This window comes from Bos grunniens, chromosome 8 (genome assembly GCF_055505025.1).
Source record: "Bos grunniens cultivar Pamir isolate PY7600 chromosome 8, Bosgru_T2T1.0, whole genome shotgun sequence".
NCBI classification, from domain to species: Eukaryota; Metazoa; Chordata; class Mammalia; order Artiodactyla; family Bovidae; genus Bos; species Bos grunniens.
The window spans coordinates 58,693,229-58,716,774 of record NC_141172.1 but is presented as its reverse complement, the minus strand read 5'-3'; the positions used below and the strand labels follow the sequence as shown (position 1 = coordinate 58,716,774).

At 47.3% G+C, this 23,546-nt stretch overlaps 2 protein-coding genes across 2 annotated transcripts; both read left to right on the top strand.

Moving 5' to 3' along the window:
* The first annotated feature begins 7,312 nt into the window (after positions 1-7,312).
* Positions 7,313-8,296, top strand: LOC147367142 (olfactory receptor 2S2-like). Its single transcript, XM_086414161.1, has one exon. It carries the CDS (start codon positions 7,313-7,315, stop codon positions 8,294-8,296), a length of 984 nt encoding a protein of 327 aa, XP_086270287.1.
* A 13,670-nt stretch (positions 8,297-21,966) lies between these two features.
* LOC147367141 (olfactory receptor 2S2-like) lies at positions 21,967-22,978 on the top strand. The gene has a single exon (XM_086414160.1). The coding sequence runs from the start codon at positions 21,998-22,000 to the stop codon at positions 22,976-22,978; it is 981 nt and encodes a 326-aa protein (XP_086270286.1). The 5' UTR covers positions 21,967-21,997.
* The last annotated feature ends 568 nt before the right edge of the window (positions 22,979-23,546 follow it).

The window sequence follows — 23,546 nt, the reverse complement described above, 5'->3', positions numbered from 1 at the left end:
CCTGGGACGCTGGTCACCGGAGCAGTGGAGGGTCTGGCTTCCTCTGTCGCTTTAGCAGCAGCCACTCCACTGCCTCCCTGCCGAGCGTCCAGGCTTCATGTGGCCTTGGGGAGACTCTGCTTCACCCGTCTTCAACCCACCTACTAAGACCCTGCCATTTCCACCTCTTCCTGGAGCTCAGCCTCTTCCTAGGTTTGAACACACAGAGGAAACAGACTCAGGCTTGACAGCATCTCCATTCCCTGCCCCCTCTGGCCTCAGTGGTACCATCTTGTGTGATGGGAGAGCTCGGCCACCGAGCAGCAGGCCAGCTCTCCTGCGCCCGGTAGGTAAGCACAGTGCTTGTCTGAGCCCTCAGGTACCCTCCACTCTGTCTTCCTGCTTCCTCTGCTGGTCAGAACAGAGGCACAGAGGAGAGCAGCGTAGCCCGCAGCCCACAGCTGACCAAGCCCGGGCGAAGCTTCTGCAGAGATGTTCTGCTAGGCCTTTGATGCCATGACAGGAGTTTGGACTTTATGCTGTGGGGACGGGAGTTTACAATCACACTTCCTTTTAGCAGGGTCACTGATTAGACACCATACTTCACCCATGAAACTGGCAAAGAACTTTTCTAACATATATCGCTAACTATAGTGCGGTGAAGCAGGTAATATCATACACAGCTGGGGAGGGTGTGAATAAATTTGTATGAACTTCCTGCCAAGTAAGTTTGGGTATTAGTTAAGAGACATGAAAACTTCACATTCTTTGACCCAACACCTCTAGTTTTAAGAATTACTCAGAGAAAATTGTTACAGGTACAAAGATTTGTCTATTTATCTATCTATATGTCATTAATCACAGAGGTATTTTTGGTAACAAAAAATTGTAAGACTCATAATGTCTAACTGGGGCAGAATGTGTAAGTAAATTCTGGTGGAGCCCAATGATGGACTGTGACCCAGCCATTGTAAATCTTATTTTTTGAAGAATAATTGATGATGGAAAATGCTCGCACTGTAATGAACATAAAAAAGGTAGAACAAGTAGCTTTGTACTCAATATAATCTCAATTTTTTAATGATATTTTCTTAAGGATATATGGATAAGTATGTATAAAGAAATTCCTGGAAAATTAGGACAAAATATTAACTTACAATTGTTTCCTAAAGGTGATGGATTTACAGATTAATATTGCCTTCTTAATTATTCTTTCCAACCTTGTTCAATACTTCTAAAATGAACATGAGTTAGAACTTAAAAGAAGTATTCTTTTTGAGAAATGGAAGATCACGTGGCTCCAGATAGAGCACAGAGGGGAAGCACCCGTGCCTGAGGGCAGGGAGTGAGGAAGCGGGGATGGGGCCTGACCCAGGTGGGCGGTCAGGCAGAGAGCGTGGAGCTGATGTCCTGGGGACATCGGGCTGAAGGCAGAGATGGCTGAGAAAGGAGGAGACTATGCATTGATGCTTGAGCTTCTGGGTTTTCTGGGTGTATATCGTATCACCCTGAGAGACGCCCTGAGAGATAAGGAAGAAGAGTAGGCAGGAGATGGCGGGAGGGCTGGGGGGAGCTTGTCTGTGGGCATCCACGGAGTGGCAAGATGGTCCCGTTCCTCAGCAGTTAGAAAACAAGCGGTGACAGTCTTCCAATGTTTTATTTCGACCTGTGTTCTTGACAAAAAGATATTTCCAGAGAAATATCACAGTTTATTCAGAAAATGTGCAATTGCTGCCGCATTATTTAAGGCTGTTTTTAGTCCTAAGCTCTGTCAAGTTGTCATCGTTTCTTGTGAAGGAAAGAGAAAGGCACGGGAAGGGAAACATGAAAGGGGACCTGCAGAAACTCACACACCCAGCGCGATCACTGACTTCACATCCGTCACAGGGCCCCAGGGCCTCACCCTGTACAGCAATTCCCTTTCCTTAACCTTCCCTGGTGGCTCAGTGGTAAAGAACCTGCCTGCCAGTGCAGGAGATACAGTTTCGATTCTTGGGTGGAAGATCCCCTGGAGAAGGGAATGGCAACTCCAGTATTTCTGTGTAGGAAAACCCATGGACAGAGTAGCCTGGTGGGCTACAGTCCACAGGGTCACAAAACTCACAAAAAGAGTCAGACACAACTTAGCGGCTGAACTATAACAACAACCTTTCATGAGCACAGGTTCCCACAAAACTCCTGCCAGGGGACACCCCACTTCATAGCCCCCAAGATTCAGGTCCAAGGAGCAGGGCTGCAGTGAGACCCAGTCTTCAGATTCCTGTCCAGTGTCTCTCCTGTGCCCACCTCACCCAGCCAGGCCCTCCTGGGGCAGCACAGGGAACCTGGAGTCTTTGAAGCCACATTGTGCCAAGTCTGCAAACTTATGTCATTGCAGAGTCTGAACTTTAAATTGGGCAAGGAATACGAGTCCCGGAAGGCAGGGAGCAGGAGAGATGGCTACGTGGCAGGGGACAAGGAGGCTGAGCCTCGGGAGCTCGGGACCTCGATCCTGGCCCACCCCAGCACAGTGTGTCTGCTGGTAATGAACTCAGCACTCCCTCCCCCTGCTCTCCCAAGCCTCAGATCACCTCACCTGGCAGCTTCTCCAGCCACCTGCCTGCCCTAATGTCACTGGACAACAGGTAGGAGGCAAGGAAAATCCATCTAGCATGTTGACTATTCTCATGAAATCTTCTTTAATCATACAGAAACCAGAATACCTCCTTGGAGAAGGGAACAAAGTGATACTACAATATCCACCTCACTTGCTGAATACTTACCCTGTGCAAACGTCCGTGCTAACGCCTTTCACTGAATCCTCAAAATCCCCCTACAAGGAAATACTATTCTTATCCCTACAGGTAAGGAGGCTGAGACTGAGAAAGCCATTAGCAAGTGGCAGGTCTCAGACTTTGGCTTGGCGGTCTGACTCCAAAGCCCACATTCATCGGCTCTGCTGTTACAGTGTGGAGTGATGTGGGAATCCAGATGCGGGAACTTCTGGGTCATTCTAACAGCAGCTTCTTCTTGTGCTCCTCAACTTCGTTTTAAAATCATGTCTGAAGCTTAAAATAAGAATGAAATGGTTCAAACTAGATTTACCAATGAAACTGACATGATATTTATCTGGGTTGGAAGTTGCTAGAACGATGAGGGAATATATAAGGGATGGTACACAGTGTAAGAAACCACATATTGAATAATTCCATTTCACACAAGGAGAAACTCAACGAAGGTCATAAAGCAGAAGGGGAACAAGAACAAGAATCAAACCTGGACCCCTCACTCCCAGTCTAGGGCTCCTTCCAGGGCATCACCTTGCCTCTCAGAAGGGCTACAAGTGGGGAGAGAGTTAGACAGTGATTGTCTGTGAACCTGACTTTTCAGGACATGATGGAATGAGAGACCTGTCAGACAGATACTAGAGTGGTGTCCTGAGTCTACCGCAAAACACCATTGCACCAAAATGCTCTGCAGCATGTCTGGTCCTCCTCTGGGCATTTGTAGGATTACACAGGGCAGCAGGCTGTGGACAGATGGGACACATGTTGCTTCTGGGTTGGACCAGTGACCTGCTGGTGTGAGATTCTCCTGTGTTCTTCCCCAGCTGTGAGAACTGGTGACGTCCCAGAGGGTGGAGCCAGGGCCTCTAAGGATGACAACCTGGAACCGAGCCCCCTGAAAACCTGCAATGGATATGAAGGGTGAAAACTAAACCTCTGTCCTGCTAAATCACTAAAATCCTGAGGTTGTGTGTTACTGCAGCAAGACTCTGCTCAACATTTTTTTCCCACTGTAAGACCTTTTTGATTTTAAACTTTAAGCTTTTTATTTTGTATTGGGGGTATAGCTGACGAACAATATTGAGGTAGTTTCAGGTGAACAGGGAAGGGACTCAGTCATTCAGATACAAGGACCCATTCTCCCCCTACCCCTCCCCACCATCCAGGCTGGCACGTAACATTGGGTACAATTCCATGTGTTGTGCAATACGTCCTTGTTAGTTATCCATTCTGAAAATAGCCAAAACTCAGCTCATCTTGATGGACCAAGAGAGCTACAGTTGCTGTCTGTGGTGCCAGCCTGAGCCCATGTTGCAGTCCAAGCTGGCAGTAACCTGGCAGCAACCTGGCAGCATGGTGTTTTCTACACAGAGTCTTATTTCTTTGGCGTGACAAGCCTACAGCTTCATGGGCTATTCCTGATTTCCATGAATGTGTTCTGATCAGATGCTTCAATTGCAAGGAAACCCACCTGTCTCCTCATTTAGGTCTTGAGAGGGAGCAGTTGTTCTTGCATGGAGGAGATGGCACCCCCAAAGCTCTCGTCCTTGTGATCACATCCTGTGTGTGCACATGGAGGAAAGGAGGAGGAGGGTGATCTCAAGGTAGGAAATTGGGGATCAGGATTTTAGGGAAGGAAAGCACAGGATCTGAAAGGACAGCTCCTGTGTGGGGTGCTGGGGAGGTTGGGGGTAAATAGGACACAGCCCTATGATTTCCGTGGCTCACAGTCTATTGTGTGAGAGAGAATGACACCCACAACAAACCGTGCTAATGACTGTGTGAGCATCACGGTGTCAGGATGGTCAGTGCTGTGGAGACATCTGAGAGGGCAGCCCCAGGGAGGAGGTGGGTGTGAGCTGAGCCTTGGAGGTTGAGTACAGAGAGAAAGGTGCTCCAGCCTGAGGAAAGCAGCGGGAAAACGAGGGGACAGGAGCCGGTGGGGTTTGTCCACCAATGGGGAGTGTGGTCTGCTGAGGTGGGGAGGCATGCCCGAAGGCGCAGGAGGTGAGGCGGGTTGAGGGGAGGCCACAGCCTGATGACAAAGCCCTCCGATGTCCATGCCATTCCCACTTGGTCTCTCTGATGGAGACAAGTTTGGGGAGAGAAATGCAGAGTCAGGTGGTTTCCTACCGTTTACTTGCCTGAAAACACCCCCACTCCTGTGTCCAGTGTCGGAATTGGAGGTTATCAGGACTCTTGGACATAGACAAAGGCCTTATACTTGAATCTGAAATGAAGCTGTGGACTTAATCCAGCCACATGAAGTCATAACCTAGGAGAGACCTGCCCTTTTAACTTCTGCTTTCCAGACCTCAAGTTTTACTCTGTCTTTACATTCCAGACTCAAAGAGAATCTAGATGTTTCTAAAGCCAAGTGAGAGGAGGGACTTGGATCAAGGTCACCAAGAGAAAGGGGATGCCTGCAAACACTGCGAGGGAAGAAGGCACATAAGCCTCTGCTGTGTCGCCAGCACTCAGTGCATAGTAGGTGCTCCATAATAATATCCTGGATGTGCGAATTAATAAGCCATCACACTCAGGCAGTTATTCACCTGTTTGCCAAACTTCAGCAAGAGAATCCCTACCTTCAAATGTTTGCATGGGTAAGATTTACGGTCAATGACTGATCCAGATTAATCACCTACCCCATGTGATCCAGAAACTTCCTTAACAATATCACCCTGATTTAGGCTGGAGGAAGGAAAACCAGCACAAGCTCTGGGGAGAGAGGGAGTCCTGACAGATGCTGGAGGTCTTGTCTGGGAGGAGGAGAGCACAGATCCAGCGGGTGCCATGGTTGAAGGCACACTCTCTGACCTGAAGCCTTGCCGCTAGGTGATTTACTGGTACTTTTACTTTATTTTATTTTTTTTTACTGGTACTTTTAAATTGAGTCTCATCTCGATTACACAGTATCCCCACTTTGAAAAAGGAAATTGAGGCTCCCAGGCCAAGTGACTTGGTCAATATTGGAGAGCTATACTTAGTTATGAAGCTGTTATGCAGTGCTGGGTTTTTGAACTGACTGTCTGTTGACTGACTGGCCTTAGAAGAATTCGCAATATGAGGTGCCTGGAGGAAGTAGACAGAGTCTGCTCTCAGGTGTGACAGAGGAGCCAGGTGTGCAGCACAAGAACAGGGAGGTTGGCCAAGGGCTGTGGGAGGAAGAAGGGAGCAGACAACTGTGCAGGGGGCAGGTGGGAGAGGAGGAGAGAGGAGCTGGGCTCTGAAGAGGACAAGAAGCATCCCCCTAGTGGGGAGGAGAGGGAGGACAAGCCTTCCAAAGGGTACTTCTTGGGAAAAATTATAGTTTTGGGGACAGACATGGTTTATTTAGGAAGAGTAAGCTCACCGGCTGATATGAACGATAGATGCAATTCTACAGGAAGAATGAGAGGGAGGGAACCATTGCTGAAGGACAGAGAGGACTCTAATGTTGTCATAGGACATTGGCCTCACGTCCATCAAGGAGTGAAGAGATGGAGGGAGGGATGATTTGATCTTCTGACAAGTTAAAGTTCACTATCAGCTCCTATTTATCCCTAAGAGCAGGGGGTCACCTGGGCCACAAGACAGCTTTCCATCTGACACTTGACACTTGGCTCCCTCCAGACACTGGCATTTCCCAAGGGGCTGAGCCCACCTCAGAAGAGACATGGAGGCTCCTGGGCAAAGATGTGGCTGCTTCCCACCCTCCTTTTATAGAGTGGGTCAGTGACCCAGGACACCTCTGCCAGATTAGAACCTGCATTTCCCTCCTGTGTAATATTATTGTCAATATCATTTATTCTAAAAAGCTATATGGAGGCCAAGAGGAGACTCAATTGGCTTTTATATCCAGAGTTAAATATTGTGACCAGTGGCTCTATTGGGATAAGTATGTTCTTGTATATTCTTTTAAAAATCAATTCATGGTCTGTGATCTTAAGGAGAGACACCTGAATAAGGCTGTACATCCTATGTAGTAGAAATGTTCAACCTTTATGCCCAAAGGAATGAGGTGACCATCATTCAAAACCCATCTGCCTTCCCAAGCTCATCTCATTTAATTTGAGAAAGAGGAGCAGCACTTGTTATAATTGTGGCATCTTTTGTTCACTTAGTTTTCTTACTGATATAGCCCAGCACCTAAACACCCTGCACAGGGTAGGCACTGTCAAATCCTCAGTAAGTGAATGAATCTGAAATCCTATGGGCATCATTCAGCCATATGAAGTCATAACCTAGAAAACGTGCTTTCTCTTAACAGCCAAGAACACTGCAGATTCAAAAGGAGCTCAAGAAACAAGAATTTATTCTCTTGTCTCCCCTAGGGCAGCCTGGGGAGAAGAGAGAAGAGCCTAGAAGTATGAATGGACCCCATCTCCTATAACTTACACCAGAACTACAGAACAGAGAGAGTTGGCTTGCAGACCTGAAGTCCACTCTCTCATTATAACGAAGGTGAACCTGAGTTCCAGAGGCAGGGCTGAGTCACCCCAAGTAACACATCCATGTTGCTTGGCTCCCAGGCCCACTGGTGCTTAATCCAACATCTTCGTGGAACAGACGGGAAAAGAGGGAGAATGAGATGGATGGAGAGTGAGATGGATGGGGCAAACCAGACAGTCATGACAGAGTTTGTCCTGCTGGGACTACACGAACACCACAACCTACAGATGGTCCTGTTTGTGCTCTGCCTGGGCATCTACTCTGTGAACGTGCTGGGGAACGCCCTCCTCATTGAGCTGAACATGCTGGACCCCCGCCTGCACACCCCCATGTACTTCTTCCTCAGCAACCTCGCCCTTATGGACATCTCTGGCACATCCTCCTTCGTGCCTCTCATGCTGGTCAACTTCCTGGAAACCCAGAGCACCATCTCCTTCCCTGGCTGTGCCCTGCAGATGTACCTGACCCTGGCGCTGGGCACCACAGAGTGTGTGCTCTTGGCCATGATGGCGTGTGACCGGTACGTGGCCATCTGCCAGCTGCTTCACTACTCAGAGCTCATGAACCAGCAGACGTGCACGTGGATGGCGGTGTTGAGCTGGGGAGCAGGCTTTGCCAACTCCCTTCTCCATTCCATTCTCACCTGGAGCCTCCCCTTCTGTGGCCACAATATCATCAACCACTTCTTCTGTGAGATCTTGGCAGTGCTGAAACTAGCCTGTGGGGACATCTCTCTCAATGCACTGATATTAACGGTGGCTTCAGCTGTTGTGACACTGCCCCCGCTGCTGCTCATCTTCCTGTCCTACGTGTTCATCCTTACTACCATCCTGAGGGTGCCCTCTGCTGCCAGCCGGCACAAAGCCTTCTCTACCTGCTCTGCCCACCTCACAGTGGTGGTGATTTACTATGGGACTATCTCCTTCATGTACTTCAAGCCCAAGGCCAAGGACCTCTACTTGGATAAGCTTCTTGCGTTGTTCTACGGGGTCGTGATGCCCTCGCTTAACCCCATCATCTACAGCCTAAGGAATGCAGAGGTGAAGGCTGCTGCCATAGCTCTGTTGAGAGGAGACCTTCTCTCCAGGAAGATGGCCTGCTTTCCTGTTGTTCTCTAAGTCCATCAGGCAGGTGTGTGTGTGCTGAGTCGCTTTAGTCCTGGCCAAATCTTTGGGAATCTATGAGCTCTAGTCCGCCAGCCTTCTTTGCCCATGGCACTCTTCAGGCAAGAATACTCGAGTGGGTTGCCAGGTCCTCTTCCAGGGGATCTTCCCAACCTAGGTATTGAACCAGGAACTCTTATGTCTCCTGTATTGGCAGGGAGGTTCTTTACCACTCGCGCCACTGGGGGAACTAGTTATACTGTGGCGTGACTTCAAAATTGCAGAGGCTTAAAAACACAAAGGTTCTTTTTCTTGCTACTCTCCAGGTCCATCAGAGGTTGGATGGGGGATCTACTTCATCTTTTTCATCCTGTGGGCCTCAAGATGATAAAGCATCTGCCTTATGCACACTACTGGTCAAATGGCAAAAGAAGAAGAGAAGATGACAAAGCCTGTGTGGATTCTTTCAGCTTCCACTCAGAAATGACCTGGTACTTCCACTTCTACCTCCTTGGCCAATCATTCAGGGCACAGGCCAGAGCGGACACCAAGGCCTGGGGATGCCCACCTACCCCACTTCTGGAGGGAGGGGGAACACTAAGGAATTCCTGAAGAGCCTGGTGACAATGCCACTACCCTACAGTCAACCCAGGAGCTACTAGAGGTTTCTAGAGCTTCCATTCTCTGGTCAGCTGTGTCTCACTGGCTGCTTCCAGGTTAATCAACCCAGGGAGCACTGCTTAGCTGGCTTGTGGTGACTCTGGACTGGAGTATACAGCTAGGTTTCCACCGGCCCTCCAAGAGCTTTCTTTGCTCTCAGGTTCTGGGTTCAGGTTGAGCACAAGAGAATCTGGAAGAGGTAGAAAGGCAGAGGCAAGGCCGTGCTGAGGTGGTAGAGCCCTCACTTGCTGTCAGTGCAGCCCCTCGGGCTCCTGCCAGGCCACCTGCACCCGCTCTGAGGCCCGAGAGAAGGGAGCTCCAATGCAGAGAGTGCCAGCTCCTCCTGTGAGTCACCAGTGTCACTGAGTCCAAGGCAGCGAGGGCCAGACACGAGTTCCAGTGTGTCCTCCTGGGTGCTGGTCTGTCCCCACCTGCCCCTTCATGCAACCCGAGCGCAGCTTCAGACCTGACACCAAGTGCAAAGGCCCAGCATGGCACAGGCTTCTCCTACAGCTCCCGCAAATGACAGCTCTGTTCTCCACAACAAAGCTTTACATCATTCACACTGGTCCTGCTACTTTGGCTGGATTCTGGCTGATTCACCACCCAAGAACCTATGCTTGCTCCCCATTATCAGAGCAGGAAGATCACATTCTTCAGCTGAGTCCTCGGGACTCCAGAAAAGAGCCCCCACTTTGTGAGCCTGATGTTCTACTCACCCCCGCACACCACCAACCCCTCTCCACACTGTCGGTACTCCCCACATCTCTGTATGCTGTTCATGCTGTTCTTTGGGGAGATCTGGGACTTTTATTCAAGCCACCTTAGACACCATCACTTGAACACAGCCTTTCCTAGCTTTTTAAAGGGGCTCTTCTTTGTGTCCCACCACACTTTGTTGGCACAGTTTGTTTGCTATGTAAACCTTTCTGACTGATGTTGAGGCTGAAACTCCAATACTTTGGCCACCTGATGCAAAGAACTGACATTTCAAAAGACCCTGATGCTGAGAAAGATTGAAGACAGGAGGAGAAGGGGACAACAGTGGATGAAATGGTTGGATGGCATCACCAACTCAATGGGCATGAGTTTGAGTAAACTCCGTGAGTTGGTGATGGACATGGAGGCCTGGCATGCTGCAGTCCATGGGGTCACAAAGAGTCGGACACGACTGAGTGACTGAACTGAACTGAAGCCCTTCTGCTTTGTGTCCACAATGTTTCATAACAATGTGGGTGCCTAAGGACAGGACTCTTTAGGGGCTTGTCTCTGCAGCTCCACAGAGCTTTCCCAACAGAAGGTTATTGAACTGTCACTCAAATACGCAGATGACACCACCCTATTGGCAGAAATTGAAGAGGAACTAAAGAGCCTCTTGATGAAGGTGAAAGAGGAGAGCAAAAAAGCTGGTTTAAAACTCAACATTCAAAAAACAAAGATCATGGCATCCAGTCCAATCACTTCATGGCAAACAGATGAGGAAACAATGGAAACAGTGACAGAATATTTTCTTGGGCTCCAAAAATCACTGTATATGGTGACCACAGCCATGAAATTCAAAGACACTTGGCGACTTGGAAGAAAAACTATGACAAACCTAGACAGCATATTACAAAGCAGACACATTACTTTGCCGACAAAGGTTTGTCTAGTCAAAGCTGTGGTTTTTCCAGTAGTCGTGTATGGATGTGAGAGTTGTGCCATAAAGAAAGCGGAGCACCAAAGAATTGATACTTTTGAACTGTGGTGTTGGAGAAGACTCTTGAGAGTCCCTTGGACAGCAAGGAGATCAAACCAATCAATCCTAAAGGCAATCAATCCTGATATTCATTGGAAGGACTGATGCTGAACCTGAAGCTCCAATATTTTGGACACCTGATGCGAAGAACTGACTCATTGGGAAAGATGCTGATGCTGGGAAAGGTTGGAGGCAGGAGGAGAAGGGGAAGACAGAAGATGAGATGGTTGGACGGCATCACCAACTCAATGGACATGAGTTTGAGTAAGCTCTGGGAGTTGGTGATGGGCAGGGATGCCTGGCATGCCACAGTCCGTGGAGTCACAGGAGTTGGACACGACTGAGCAACTGAACTGAACTGAATTGAACTGTCACTCAAAAGCCCTCACATGTCACATCTGGGGACTGGATCCTGTGCTGTACTAAGCAGTCAGGGGCTTAGTCTGAACAGACACGAGTGGGGAGCAAAAGTATCTCATGGTGACAGCCCTGCCTTCTAGGAAGTCACTGAAACAAGTCAGGAGACAGCAAAGGACCACCATTTGGGGAGCCAGGAGACCACGGTTCCAGACGTGCTTCAGTTGCTTTTCCCAGCAAGGTGTTCCTGCTGGCCCTTCCCCTCCAGGAATCCCAAAGGCACCTCACACTTAAACTGCCCACAGCTGAACTCATCCCTCTGCCCCTAAAGGTCTGTCACCCTCTCAGGGAACAGCACCAAAACTCCCTAAGTCACCCAGCCAGAAACCAGGCAGTCATCAGAGGCATATATATCTCACGCTCACCACGCCACACATCCAATCCATCACCACGGCCCAGAGCAGCCACCTCACAGCAGCTCCTGGTCAGTCCTCTCCTTCCTCTGATGTCACTGTCACCTCCTCTCTCTCTCAGATAGTGAAACAGCTGTGCCAGACTCTAAAATCCATCCTCTGCACTAACTAAAAAAAAAAAAAAAAAAAAATCTTTCTGAGAAAAGAAAACAAAAAATCACACCAATCTGATCATACTACACACTTGCTTAAATCCCTCCAATGTCACTATTGCTCATAGGATAAAAGCCAGACCATCTACCGGCCCAACCTCATCACTGCTTGCTTATTTCCACCACACACCACACACACACACATTCCAGACACACTAAACTAGTCCCAGTTTCCCCATGAACATCATGCCCCTTCTGGCCTCTCTGTCTTCCCCTTGCTGTTGCCTCTCATGTCCAAACACCTCTGGCCCTTTAGCTAACTTATATTGGACACTTATCACACACCAGGCTAGGCACTGTACTAGTGTCCTCAGGGCTTTACTGGCTGGGGACCAGATGGGATGATGCAAATCTCATGTGAGGAATGCAGTATGCACACTAGGGGCCAGAGAGACCACCTCCCCAATATCTTGGCATTATGGAAATTCATTCAGTTCTCACTCAGTGCCCACACCCACCCCCCTTCCAGAAAGCCCCTTCTGATCCCTCCTTCCTGGGTGAGGTCTGTCTCAGCTCTGTCTCCCTCTTCAGGGCCTTCTGTGCTATGCTGACTGTGTCCTGAATCCCAGCTATTTAAGTTATGGGTATGCATCAAGAGATTTCAAAACACCAAACCTTCTGACCCAACCCCTATACTTCTAGGAAATACTCTGAGAAAATTACTAGAGGTGCAAAGATTTCTATATGGGTATTAATCCGAGAGTTATTTGCGGTAAAAAAAAAAAAAATTGTAAAACTCTTCAAGCGCAACCATAGCAGAATGTTTAAATAAATCCTGGTGGAGCCCAATCATAGATTGTGACCCAGCCATTAGAAATCTTATATTTTTAAGAATATTTGATGGTTTGAAATGTTCACACTGTAATTAACAGAAAAAGGCAGAACAAATAAGTTTGTATTCCATATAATCCCACTTTTTAAAGGTATTTTTCTTATGGATATATGAATAAGTATGTCTATAGAGTATTATGGAAAACTATAAAAAATATGGCTAACAATTGATTCCTCTGGGAGATGGGATTACCGATAAATACTATTTTCCTGATTATTCTTTCCAGTAATGGTCAATACTTCTAAAATGAACATGGTTTTGAATTTTAAAAAATATTATGTTTAAGAAATGGAAGATCATGTGGCTTCAGATAGAGCACAGAGTAGAAAGGCCCCCGCCCAAGGGCAGGAAGTGAGGAAACACCGATGGGGCCTGACCCAGGTGGGCAGTCAGGCAAAGAGGGTGGAGCTGAGAAAGCTTGGGGACAGTCAACTGATGGCAGAGGTGGCTGAGGGAGGAGGGGACTGTAGGGCCATGACAGGCTTCTGGGTTATTTGGGCCGATAGTGCTCTATGCTGTGAGACACCCTGAGAGATTGGGAAGAAAAGAGAAGTAGGCTGGAGGGTGAGGGAGTGCTGTCAAGGAGCTTGTTTGGATGTTTGTGGGCATCCATGGGGTGCCAAGATGGGCCCGGTCCTGAGCAGCTAGAAAATAAGTGGTGATGAATGCCAATATTTTATTTGACCTGTATTTTGACCAAAAAAAATTCCAAGAGACAAATCACAGTAAACGGGAAGTTTACAATTGCTGCAGTGTTACTTAAGGCTGCTTTGTAAGCCCTGAACTGTGTCAAGTTATTGTTTCGTGTGAAGGAAAGAGAATGGCATAAGAAGGGAAAAATGAAAGGGGACCTGCACAAACTCACCCACCCCCTCAATCCCTGACTTCACATCCCCAACAAGTGTCCAGCACTTCACCCACTACAGCAATTCACTTTCCTTAACCTTTCATGAGTGCAGGTCCCCACAGCACTCTTGCCAGGAGACACCCTGGACACCCAGGCGAGGCTACGGAATCACAACCCTCGAGCCTCACGTCCAAGGGGAAGGACTGCAGTGAGACCCAGTCTTCATATTCCAGTCCAGGGTCTCTCCTGGGCCCACCTCACCCAGCCAGGCCCTCCTGGGGCAGCACAGGGAACCTGGGGTCTCTGAAGCCCCATCGTGCCAAGTCTGCAAACCTGTGTCATTGCAGAGTCTGAACTTTAAATTGGGCAGGGACTGCGAAGTCCCTGGGGGCAGGGAGCAGGAGAGATGTCTACGTGGCAGGGGACCAGGGGGCTGGGCCTCGGGGGCTCGGGCCTCGATCCGGGCCCACCCCAGCACAGTGTGTTTCCTGGTAATGAACTCAGCACTCCCTCACTCTGCTCTCCCAAGCCTTGGGTCACCTCACCTGGCAGCAGCTCAGCTACCTGCCTTTACTAATGTCACTGGACAACAGGTGGGAGGCAAGGAGAGTCCATCTAGCGTGTTGACTACTCTCCTGAAATCTTTTTTAAACATACTGAAACCAGAATATCTGCTTGGAGAAGGGAACATAATGATATTAATAATATCGGTTGCCACTTACTGAATATTTACCCTGTGTCAAGCTCTCTGCTAAGACCTTTCACTGGATTCTCAAAATCATCCCATGAGAAATGCTACTCTTATTTCTACAGGTAAGGAGGCTGACACTGCGAAAACCATTAACAAATGGCAGGTCTCAGACTTGGGCTTGGCAGTCTGACTCCAAAGCCCACACTCACCGGCTCTGCCATCACAGTGAGGAGGAGTGACTCAGGAATCCAGATGCAGGCACTTCTGGGACATTGTAACAGGAGCTTCTTCTTGTGCCACTCACCTTCCTTTAAAATCATTTCTGAAGCTTAAAATAAAAACGAAATGGTTCAAACTAGAATTACCAGCCAATGAAATTGACATGATATTTACCTGGGTTGGAAGTTGCCAGAAAGATGAGGGAATGTTTTGGTGATGGTACAGAGTACCAGAGATCACATATCGAATGGCTCCACTTCACACAAAGAGAAACTCATCCAAGGTCATACAGAAGAAAGGGAACAAAGGCAAGAATCAAACCTGGATCCCTCACTCTCAGCCTGGGGCTTCTTCCATGGCATCACCCTGCCTCTCAGGAGGAGTAAAACTGAGGAGAGAATTAGACAGTGATTCTCAGAGACACTCAATCTCCCATCACTCTGTAAACCTGACTTTTCAGGACATGATGGAATGAGAGACCTGTCAGACAGATGCTAGAGTGGTTTCCTGAGTCTACTGCAAAACACCATTGCACCAAAATGCTCTGCAGCGTGTCTGGTCCTCCTCCTCTGGGCATGTGGTAGAATTACACAGGGCAGCAGGCTGTGGACAGATGGGACACATCTCACTTCTGAGTCAGAGGAATGACCTGTCAGTGTGAGATATTCTGCTGTGTTCTTCCCCAGCTGTGAGAACTGGTGATGTCCCAGAGGGTGGAACCAGAGTCTCTGAGGTTGACAATCTGGAACAGAGCCCCCTGAAAACCTCCAATCTACACGAAGGGTGAGAACTAAACCTCTGTCCTGGCGAGCCACTAAAATCACAAGGCTGTGTGTTACTGCAGCAAGACTCTGCTCATCTTTTTTCTTTTCACTGTAAGATCTTTTATATTTTCAAACTTTAAGCTTTTTATTTTGTATTGGAGTATAGCTGATGAACAATATTGAGGTAGTTTCAGGTGAACAGGGAAGGGGCTCAGTCATTCAGATACATGGACTCATTCTCCCCTACCCCTCCCCACCATCCAGGCTGGAACATAACACTGGGTAGAGTTCCATGTGTTGTGCAATATGTCCTTGTTGGTTATCCATTCTGAAAATAGCCAAAACTCAGCTCATCCTAATTGATGGGCCGAGAGAACTACAGTTGCTGTCTGTGGCGCCAACCTGAGCCCATGTTGCAGTCCAAGCTGTCAGTAACCTGGCAGCATGGTGTTTTCTAGACAGAATCTTATTTCTTTGAGGTCACAAGCCTATAGCTTCATGGGCTGCTGCTGATTTCCATGAAAATGTTCTGATCAGTTGCTTAAATTGCAAGGAAAACCACCTGTCTCCTCATTTAGCTCTTGAGAGAGAGCAGTTGTTCTTGCATGGAGAAAATGGACCCCCAAATCTCTTGTCCCTATAGTCAAATCCTGTTTGTGTACATGGGGGAAATGGGAACGAGAGTGACTAGGAAATCCGGGATCAGGATTTTAGCAAAAGGAAAGAACCATCTCAAATGGCAGCTCCTGTGTGGGGTGCTGGAAGGTTTTGGGGGGGAGTTGCACACAGCCCTGTGATTTCTGCAGCTCACTGTGTGAGAGAGAATGATACACACACACAACAAATTAATCGTGCTAACAGCTGTAGGCATCACGCTGTCAGGATGGTCAGTGCTGTGGAGACGTCTCAGAAGCTGACCCCACAGAGGAGGTGGGTGTGAGCTGAGCCTTGGAAGATGGGTCGGAGAGAAAGGTGCTCTGGCCTGAGGCAAGCATGAGAAGAGGGAGGGAACAGGAGCCTGTGGGGTTTGTCCACCAGCGGGGAGTGGTCTGCTGAGGCTGGAGCAGGCCAGCACAAAGGGATGTGTAGGAGGTGAGGGCAGGCACAGGCCACAGCCTGATGACAAAGGCCTCTGGTGTCCATCCATTCCCACCTGATCTCTCTGATGGAGACAAGGGTGTTGAAGAGAAAAGCAGAGTCAGGTGGTATCCTGCCTTTTATCTCCCTGAAAACACTCCCCATACCTGTATCTGGGGTCAATACTGGAGGTTACCAGTTCTTTTTGCAGCAACACACCAACAAAGACCAAGTTCTTATAAATGAATTAAGTTAAGCGGCAGGATTAATCTAGCCACATAAAGTCATGACCCAGGTGCCCTTTTAACTTTTGCTTCCCAGACCTCAGGTTTTATTTTGTCTTTACATCCTAGACTCAAAGAGAATCTAGAGGTTTCTAAAGCCCTGAGAGAGGACGGGATATGACCAAGTCATCAAGGGACAAGGGATGACTATAAACACTGCGAGGGCAGAAGGCCCTATTTGCCTCTGCTGTGTTCCCAGCACCAGCACATAGGAGGTGCTCAGTAATAATTTGCTGGATGTGTGGATGGATGAGCCATCGTACTCAGGCAATTCTTCACCGTTTTCGCCAGACTTCAGCAGGAGAATTCCTACCTTTAATGTTTACATGGATAAGATTTATGGTCAATGATTAATACAGATTAAACAACTACCCCTGTCTGTTTCATAAACTCCCTTAACAATCATCCTGATTTAAGCTGGAGGAGGGAAAATCAGCATTGCCTCTGGGGAGAGAGAGGGTCATGGCAGATGCTGGAGCTCCTGTCCTGGAGGCAGGGAGCACAGGTTCAGCAGGTGTCAATAGCTGAAGGCGCGATCTCTGATCTGGAGCCTTGCTGCTGGATGGATCAGCAGCCTTTTTCTCTGTGAGTCTCATCTGCACTACACAGAATCCCCTTTCTTCAGAAGGAAATTGAGTCTCAAAGGTCTAGTGACTTGGTCAACATCACACAGTTAGGCTAGTGATGAAGCTGTTATGCGATGGTTTTTTTTAATTATTTTTTTATTGAAGGATAATTGCTTTCCAGAATTTTGTTGTTTTCTGTCAAACCTCAACATGAATCAGCTATAGGTATTCATATCAGTTCAGTTCAGTTCAGTCACTCAGTCGTGTCTGACTCTTTGCGACCCCATGAATCGCAGCATGCCAGGCCTCCCTGTCCATAACCAACTCCCGGAGTTCACTCAGACTCACGTCCATCAAGTCAGTGATGCCTTCCAGCCATCTCATTCTCTGTCGTCCCGTTCTTCTCCTGTCCCCAATCCCTCCCAGCATCAGAGTATTTTCCAATGAGTCAACTCTTCACATGAGGTGGCCAAAGTACTGGAGTTTCAGCTTTAGCATCAGTCCTTCCAAAGAAATCCCAGGGCTGATCTCCTTCAGAATGGACTGGTTGGATCTCCTTGCAGTCCAAGGGACTCTCAAGAGTCTTCTCCAACACCACAGTTCAAAAGCATCAATTCTTCGGCACTCAGCCTTCTTCACAGTCCAACTCTCACATCCATACATGACCACTGGAAAAACCATAGCCTTGACTAGACGGACCTTTGTTGACAAAGTAATGTCTCTGCTTTTCAATATGCTATCTAGGTTGGTCATAACTTTCCTTCCAAGGAGTAAGCGTCTTTTATTTGTTTTTTTTTTTTTTGAGGTGAGCTGATCATTTATTTTTTTTTTTTTTTAAAATCACATGCTCCCCATCCTGAACCCTCCTCCCTCCCAACCTCCCCATACCATCCCCCTGGGCCTTCCCAGCGCACCAGCCCCAAGCATCCAGCATCGTGCACTTCATGGCTGCAGTCACCATCTGCAGTGATTTTGGAGCCCAAAAAAATAAAGTCTGCCACTGTTTCCACTGTTTCCCTATGTATTTCCCATGAAGTGATGGGACCAGATGCCATGATCTTCGTTTTCTGAATGTTGAGCTTTAAGCCAACTTTTTCACTCTCCACTTTCACTTTCATCAAGAGGCTCTTTAGTTCCTCTTCACTTTCTGCCATAAGGGTGGTGTCATCTGCATATCTGAGGTTATTGATATTTCTCCCAGCAGTCTTGATTCCAGCTTGTGTTTCTTCCAGTCCAGCGTTTCTCATGATGTACTCTGCATATCTCCTCCTTTTTGAACCTCCCTCCTATCACCTTCCCCATCCCATCCCTCTAGGTTGATACAGAGCTCCTGTTTGAGTTTCCTGAGTCATACAGCAAATTCCTGTTGGCCATCTATTTTACATATGGTTATGTAAGTTTCCATGTTACTCTTTCCATACATCTCACCCTCTCCTCCCGTTTCCCCATGTCCATAAGTCTATTCTCTATGTCTGTTTCTCCATTACTGCTCTGTACATAAATTCTTCAGTACCATTTTTCTAGATTCCATATATATGTGTTAGAATACGATATTTATATTTCTTTCTGACTTCCTTCACTCTGTATAATAGGTTCAAGTTTCACCCACCTCATTAGGACTGACTCAAATGCATTCCTTTTTATGGCTGAGTAACATGTGCTTTGGAAGGACTGATGTTGAACCTGAAACTCCAGTACTTTGGCCACCTGATGCAAAGTGCTGTCTCATTTGAAAAGACCCTGATGCTGGGAAAGATTGAGGGCAGGAAGAGAAGGGGATGACAGAGCATGAGATGGTTGGATGGCATCACCGACTCAATGGACATGAGTTTGGGTAAAACTCCGGGAGTTGGTGATGGACAGGGAGGCTTGGTGTGCTGCAGATCTTGGGGTCAAAAGATTCGGACACGACTGAGCAACTGAACTGAACTGAACTGAATTGAATATTCCTTTGTGTATATGTACCACAACTTCTTTATCCATTCATCTGTTGATGGACATCTAGGTTGCTTCCATGTTCTAGCTATTGTAAATACGGCTGCAATGATCAATGGGATACATATGTCTTTTTCAATTTTGGTTTCCTCAGGGTATATGCCTAGGAGTGGGATTGCTGGGTCATTTGGTGGTACTCTTCCTAGTTTTTTAAGGAATCTTCTTACCATTTTCTATAGTGGCTGTATCAATTTACATTCCCACCAACAGTGCAAGAGCATTCTCCACACCCTCTCCAGATTTGATGTTTGTAGACTTTTTGATGACGGCCGTTCTGACCGGTGTGGGATGGTATCTCATTGTAGTTTTGATTTGCATTTCTTGAATAATGAGCAATGTTGAGCATCTTTTCATGTGTTTGTTAGCCATCTGTATGTCTTCTTTGGAGAAATGTCTGTTTAGTCTTTTTCCCACTTTTTGATTGTGTTGTTTGTTTTTCTGGTATTGAGTTGTATGAGTGGCTTGTATATTTTTGAAATTAATCTTTTATCAGTTGTTTCATTTGCTATTATTTTCTCACATTCTGAGGGTTGTCTTTTCACCTTGCTCATAGTTTCCTTTGCTGTGCAAAAGCTTCTAAGTTTAATCAGGTTGACTTGTCTACTTTTGTTCTTATTTCTGTTACTCTAGGAGGTGGGTCATAGAGGATCTTGCTTTGATTTATGTCATCGAGTGTTCTGCCTATGTTTTCCTCTAAGAGTTTTATACTTTCTGGTCTTATATTTAGATCTTTAATCCATTTTGAGTTTATCTTTGTGTATGGTGTTAGGAAGTATTCTAATTTCATTCTTTTACATATAGCTGTCCAGTTTTCCCAGCACCAATTATTGAAGATGCTGTCTTTTCTTCATTGTATATTCTTGCCTCCTTTGTAAAAAATAAGTACCCATAGGTGCATGGATTTATTTATGGGCTTTCTATCTTGTTCAATTGGTCTATGTTTCTGTTTTTGTGCCAGTACCATACTGTCTTGATGACCGTAGCTTTGTAGTATAATCTGAAGTCAGGAAGGTTGATTCCTCCTGCTCCATTCTTCTTCCTCAAGACTGCTTTGGCTATTTGGGGTCTTTTGTGTTTCCATATGAATTGTGAAATTCTTTGTTCTAGTTCTATGAAAAATTCCATTGGTAATTTGATAGGGATCGCACTGAATCTGTAGATTGCATTTGGTAGTATTGTAATTTTCACAATATTGATTCTTCCTGCCCAGGAATATGGAATATCTCTCCCTCTGTTCATGTCATCTTTGATTTCTTTCATCAGTGTCTTACAATTTCTGTGTACAGTTCTTTTGTCTCCTTAGGTAAGTTTATTCCTAGATATTTAATTCTTTTTCTTACAATGGTGGATGGGATTGATTCCTTAATTTCTCTTTCTGATTTTTTGTTGTTAGTATATAGAAATGCAAGTGATTTCTGTGTATTGATTTTATATCTGAAACTTTGCTAAATTCACTGATAGGCTCTGGTAATTTTCTGGTACTATCTTTAGGGTTTTCTATGTTAACAATGGGTTTTTGAATTGTGTGTTGACTATCTGTTGTGGGACTGCCATTGGCAGCACTTGCTGTATGAAACACAGGAGGGAGGTAGACAGAGAGAGTCTGCTCTCCGGTGTGGCAGAGGAGACAGATGTGCAGCATAGGAACAGGGAGGATGGCCAAGGGCTGTGGGAGGAAGAAGGGAGCAGGTAACTCTGCAGGGGGCAGGTGGGAGAGGAAGAGAGATGAACTGGGTTCTGAAGAGGAAGAGGAGATCCCCTAATGGGGAAGCAAGGAAGGACACGCCTTCAAAAGGAAACTTATTGAGCAAAGATGTAGCTCTGGGAATAGGCATGGTTTATTCAGAAAAGGGTAGGTCCATTGGCCTATATGAATGATAGATACAATCTAGCAGGAGAATTCAGGGATATAGCCAGCCCTGAAGGAGAGACCTGGCTCTAATGTTTTCACAGGACACTGGCCTCAAGTCATCTAGGTGTGAAGGGACAGAGGGAAGAGTAATTATGTCTTCTGAAAGGTTAAAATTCACCATCAGTTCCCATTCCTCCCTTAGAACAGGGATCACATGGGCTACAAGACAGCTTTCCATCTAACACTTGACACTTGGCTCCCTCCAGACACTGGCATTTACCAAGGGGCTGAGACCAGCTCAGAAGAGACACGGAGGCTCCTGGGAAAAGAATGTGGCTGCCTCCCACCTTCCCTTTATAGAGCTGGTCAGTGACCCAGGACACTTCTGCCAGATTAGAACCTGCCTTTCCCTCCGGTGAAATGTTATTCTCAATATCATTTATCCTAAAAACGGAGGCCAAGAGGAGACTCATTTGGTCTTTAGGACCAGGATTAAATGTTGTGTCAATGACTCTACTGGGATATATATGTTCTAATATACTCTTTTAAAAATCAATGCATGGTCTCTGGTCTTAAGGAGAGACACCTGAATAAGGCTTGTACATCCTATGCAGTAGAAATGTTCAACCTTTATGCCCAAAGGAATGAGGTGACCATCATTCATCACCCACCTGCCTTCCCAAGCTCATCCCACTTAATTTTAGAAAGAGAGCAACACTTGTTACAAATGTGGCATCTTTTGGTCCATGTAGTTTTCTTACTGCTATAGCCCAGCAACTAAACACCCTGAACAGGGTAGGCACTCAACAAATCCTCAGTGAGTGAATGAATCTGAAATCCCACTGGCGTCATTAGCCATGAGAAGTCATAGCCTAGAAAATGTGCTTCCTCTTAACAGCCAAGAACACTGCAGATTCAAAAAGAGCTCGAGAAACATGAATTTATTCTCTTGTCTGCCCTAGGCCAGCCTGGGGAGAAGAGAGAGGAGCTTAGGTGATTAGAATGGACCCCATCTCCGGTAAGTTACACTAGAACTATAGAACTGAGAGGGCTGGCTTGCAGACCTGAAGTCCATTCTCTCATTGTACCGATGGTGAAACTGAGTTCCAGAGGCAGGCTTGACCTGCTCAAGGTCACACATCCACGTTGCTTGCCTCCCAGGCCCACTGGTGCTTACATCTTCGTGGTACAGACGGGAAAAGAGTGAGAATGAGATGGATGGAGAGTGAGACGAATGGGGCAAACCAGACAGTCGTGACAGAATTTCTCCTGCTGGGGCTACACGACCACCACAACCTAGAGATGGTCCTGTTTGTGCTCTGCCTGGGCATCTACTCTGTGAATGTGCTGGGGAACGCCCTCCTCATCGGGCTGAACATGCTGGACCCTCGCCTGCACACCCCCATGTACTTCTTCCTCAGCAACCTCGCCCTCATGGACATCTCTGGCACATCCTCCTTCGTGCCTCTCATGCTGGTCAACTTCCTGGAAACCCAAAGCACCATCTCCTTCCCTGGCTGTGCCCTGCAGATGTACCTGACCCTGGCACTGGGCTCCACAGAGTGCGTGCTCCTGGCCATGATGGCGTGTGACCGGTACATGGCCATCTGCCAGCCGCTTCGCTACTCAGAGCTCATGAACCGGCAGACATGCACAGGGATGGTGGCGCTGAGCTGGGGGGCAGGCTTTGCCAACTCCCTTCTCCATTCCATTCTCACCTGGAGCCTCCCCTTCTGTGGCCACAATATCATCAACCACTTCTTCTGTGAGATCTTAGCAGTGCTGAAACTCGCCTGTGGGGACATCTCTCTCAATGCACTGATATTAACAATGTCTTCAGCTGTGGTGACACTGCCCCCGCTGCTGCTCATCTTCCTGTCCTACGTGTTCATCCTCACTGCCATTCTGAGGGTGCCCTCTGCTGCCGGTCGGCACAAAGCCTTCTCTACCTGCTCTGCCCACCTCACAGTGGTGGTGATTTACTATGGGACTATCTCCTTCATGTATTTCAAGCCCAAGGCCAAGGACCTCTACTTGGATAAGCTTCTTGCATTGTTCTATGGGGTCGTGACCCCTTCACTGAACCCCATCATCTACAGTATGAGGAATGCAGAGGTGAAAGCTGCAACCGTAGCTCTGCTGAGGGGAGATCTCTCCAAGCAGATGGCCTGCTTTCCTGCTGTTCTCTAAGTCCGTCAGGCCAGTTGTCTGTGCTGAGTTGCTTTAGTCCTGTTCAAACCTTTGGGAATCTATGGACCCTAGTCCACAAGTCTTCTTTGTCCATGGCATTCTTCAGGCAAGAATACTCGAGTGGGTTGCCAGGTCCTCTCCAGAGGATCTTCCCGACCCAGGTATTGAACCAGGACCTCCTATGTTTCCTGTATTGTCAGGGGGATTCTTTACCACTAGCGCCACCTGGGGAACTAGTTATACTGTGGCGTGACTTCAGAATTGCAGAGTCTTAAAAATACAAAGGTTCTTTTTCTTGCTCACTCTCCAGGTCCATCAGAGGTTGAATGGGGGATCTACTTCATCTTTTTCATCCTGTGGGCCTCAAGATGATAAAGCATCTGCCTTATGCACACTACTGGTCAAATGGCAAAAGAAGAAGAGAAGATGACAAAGCCTGTGAGGATTCTTGCAGCTCCCACTCAGAAATGACTTGGTGCTTCCACTTCTACCTCCTTGGCCAATCATTCAAGGCACAGGCCAGAGCAGACACCAAGGCCTGGGGATGCCCACCTACCCCACTTCTGGA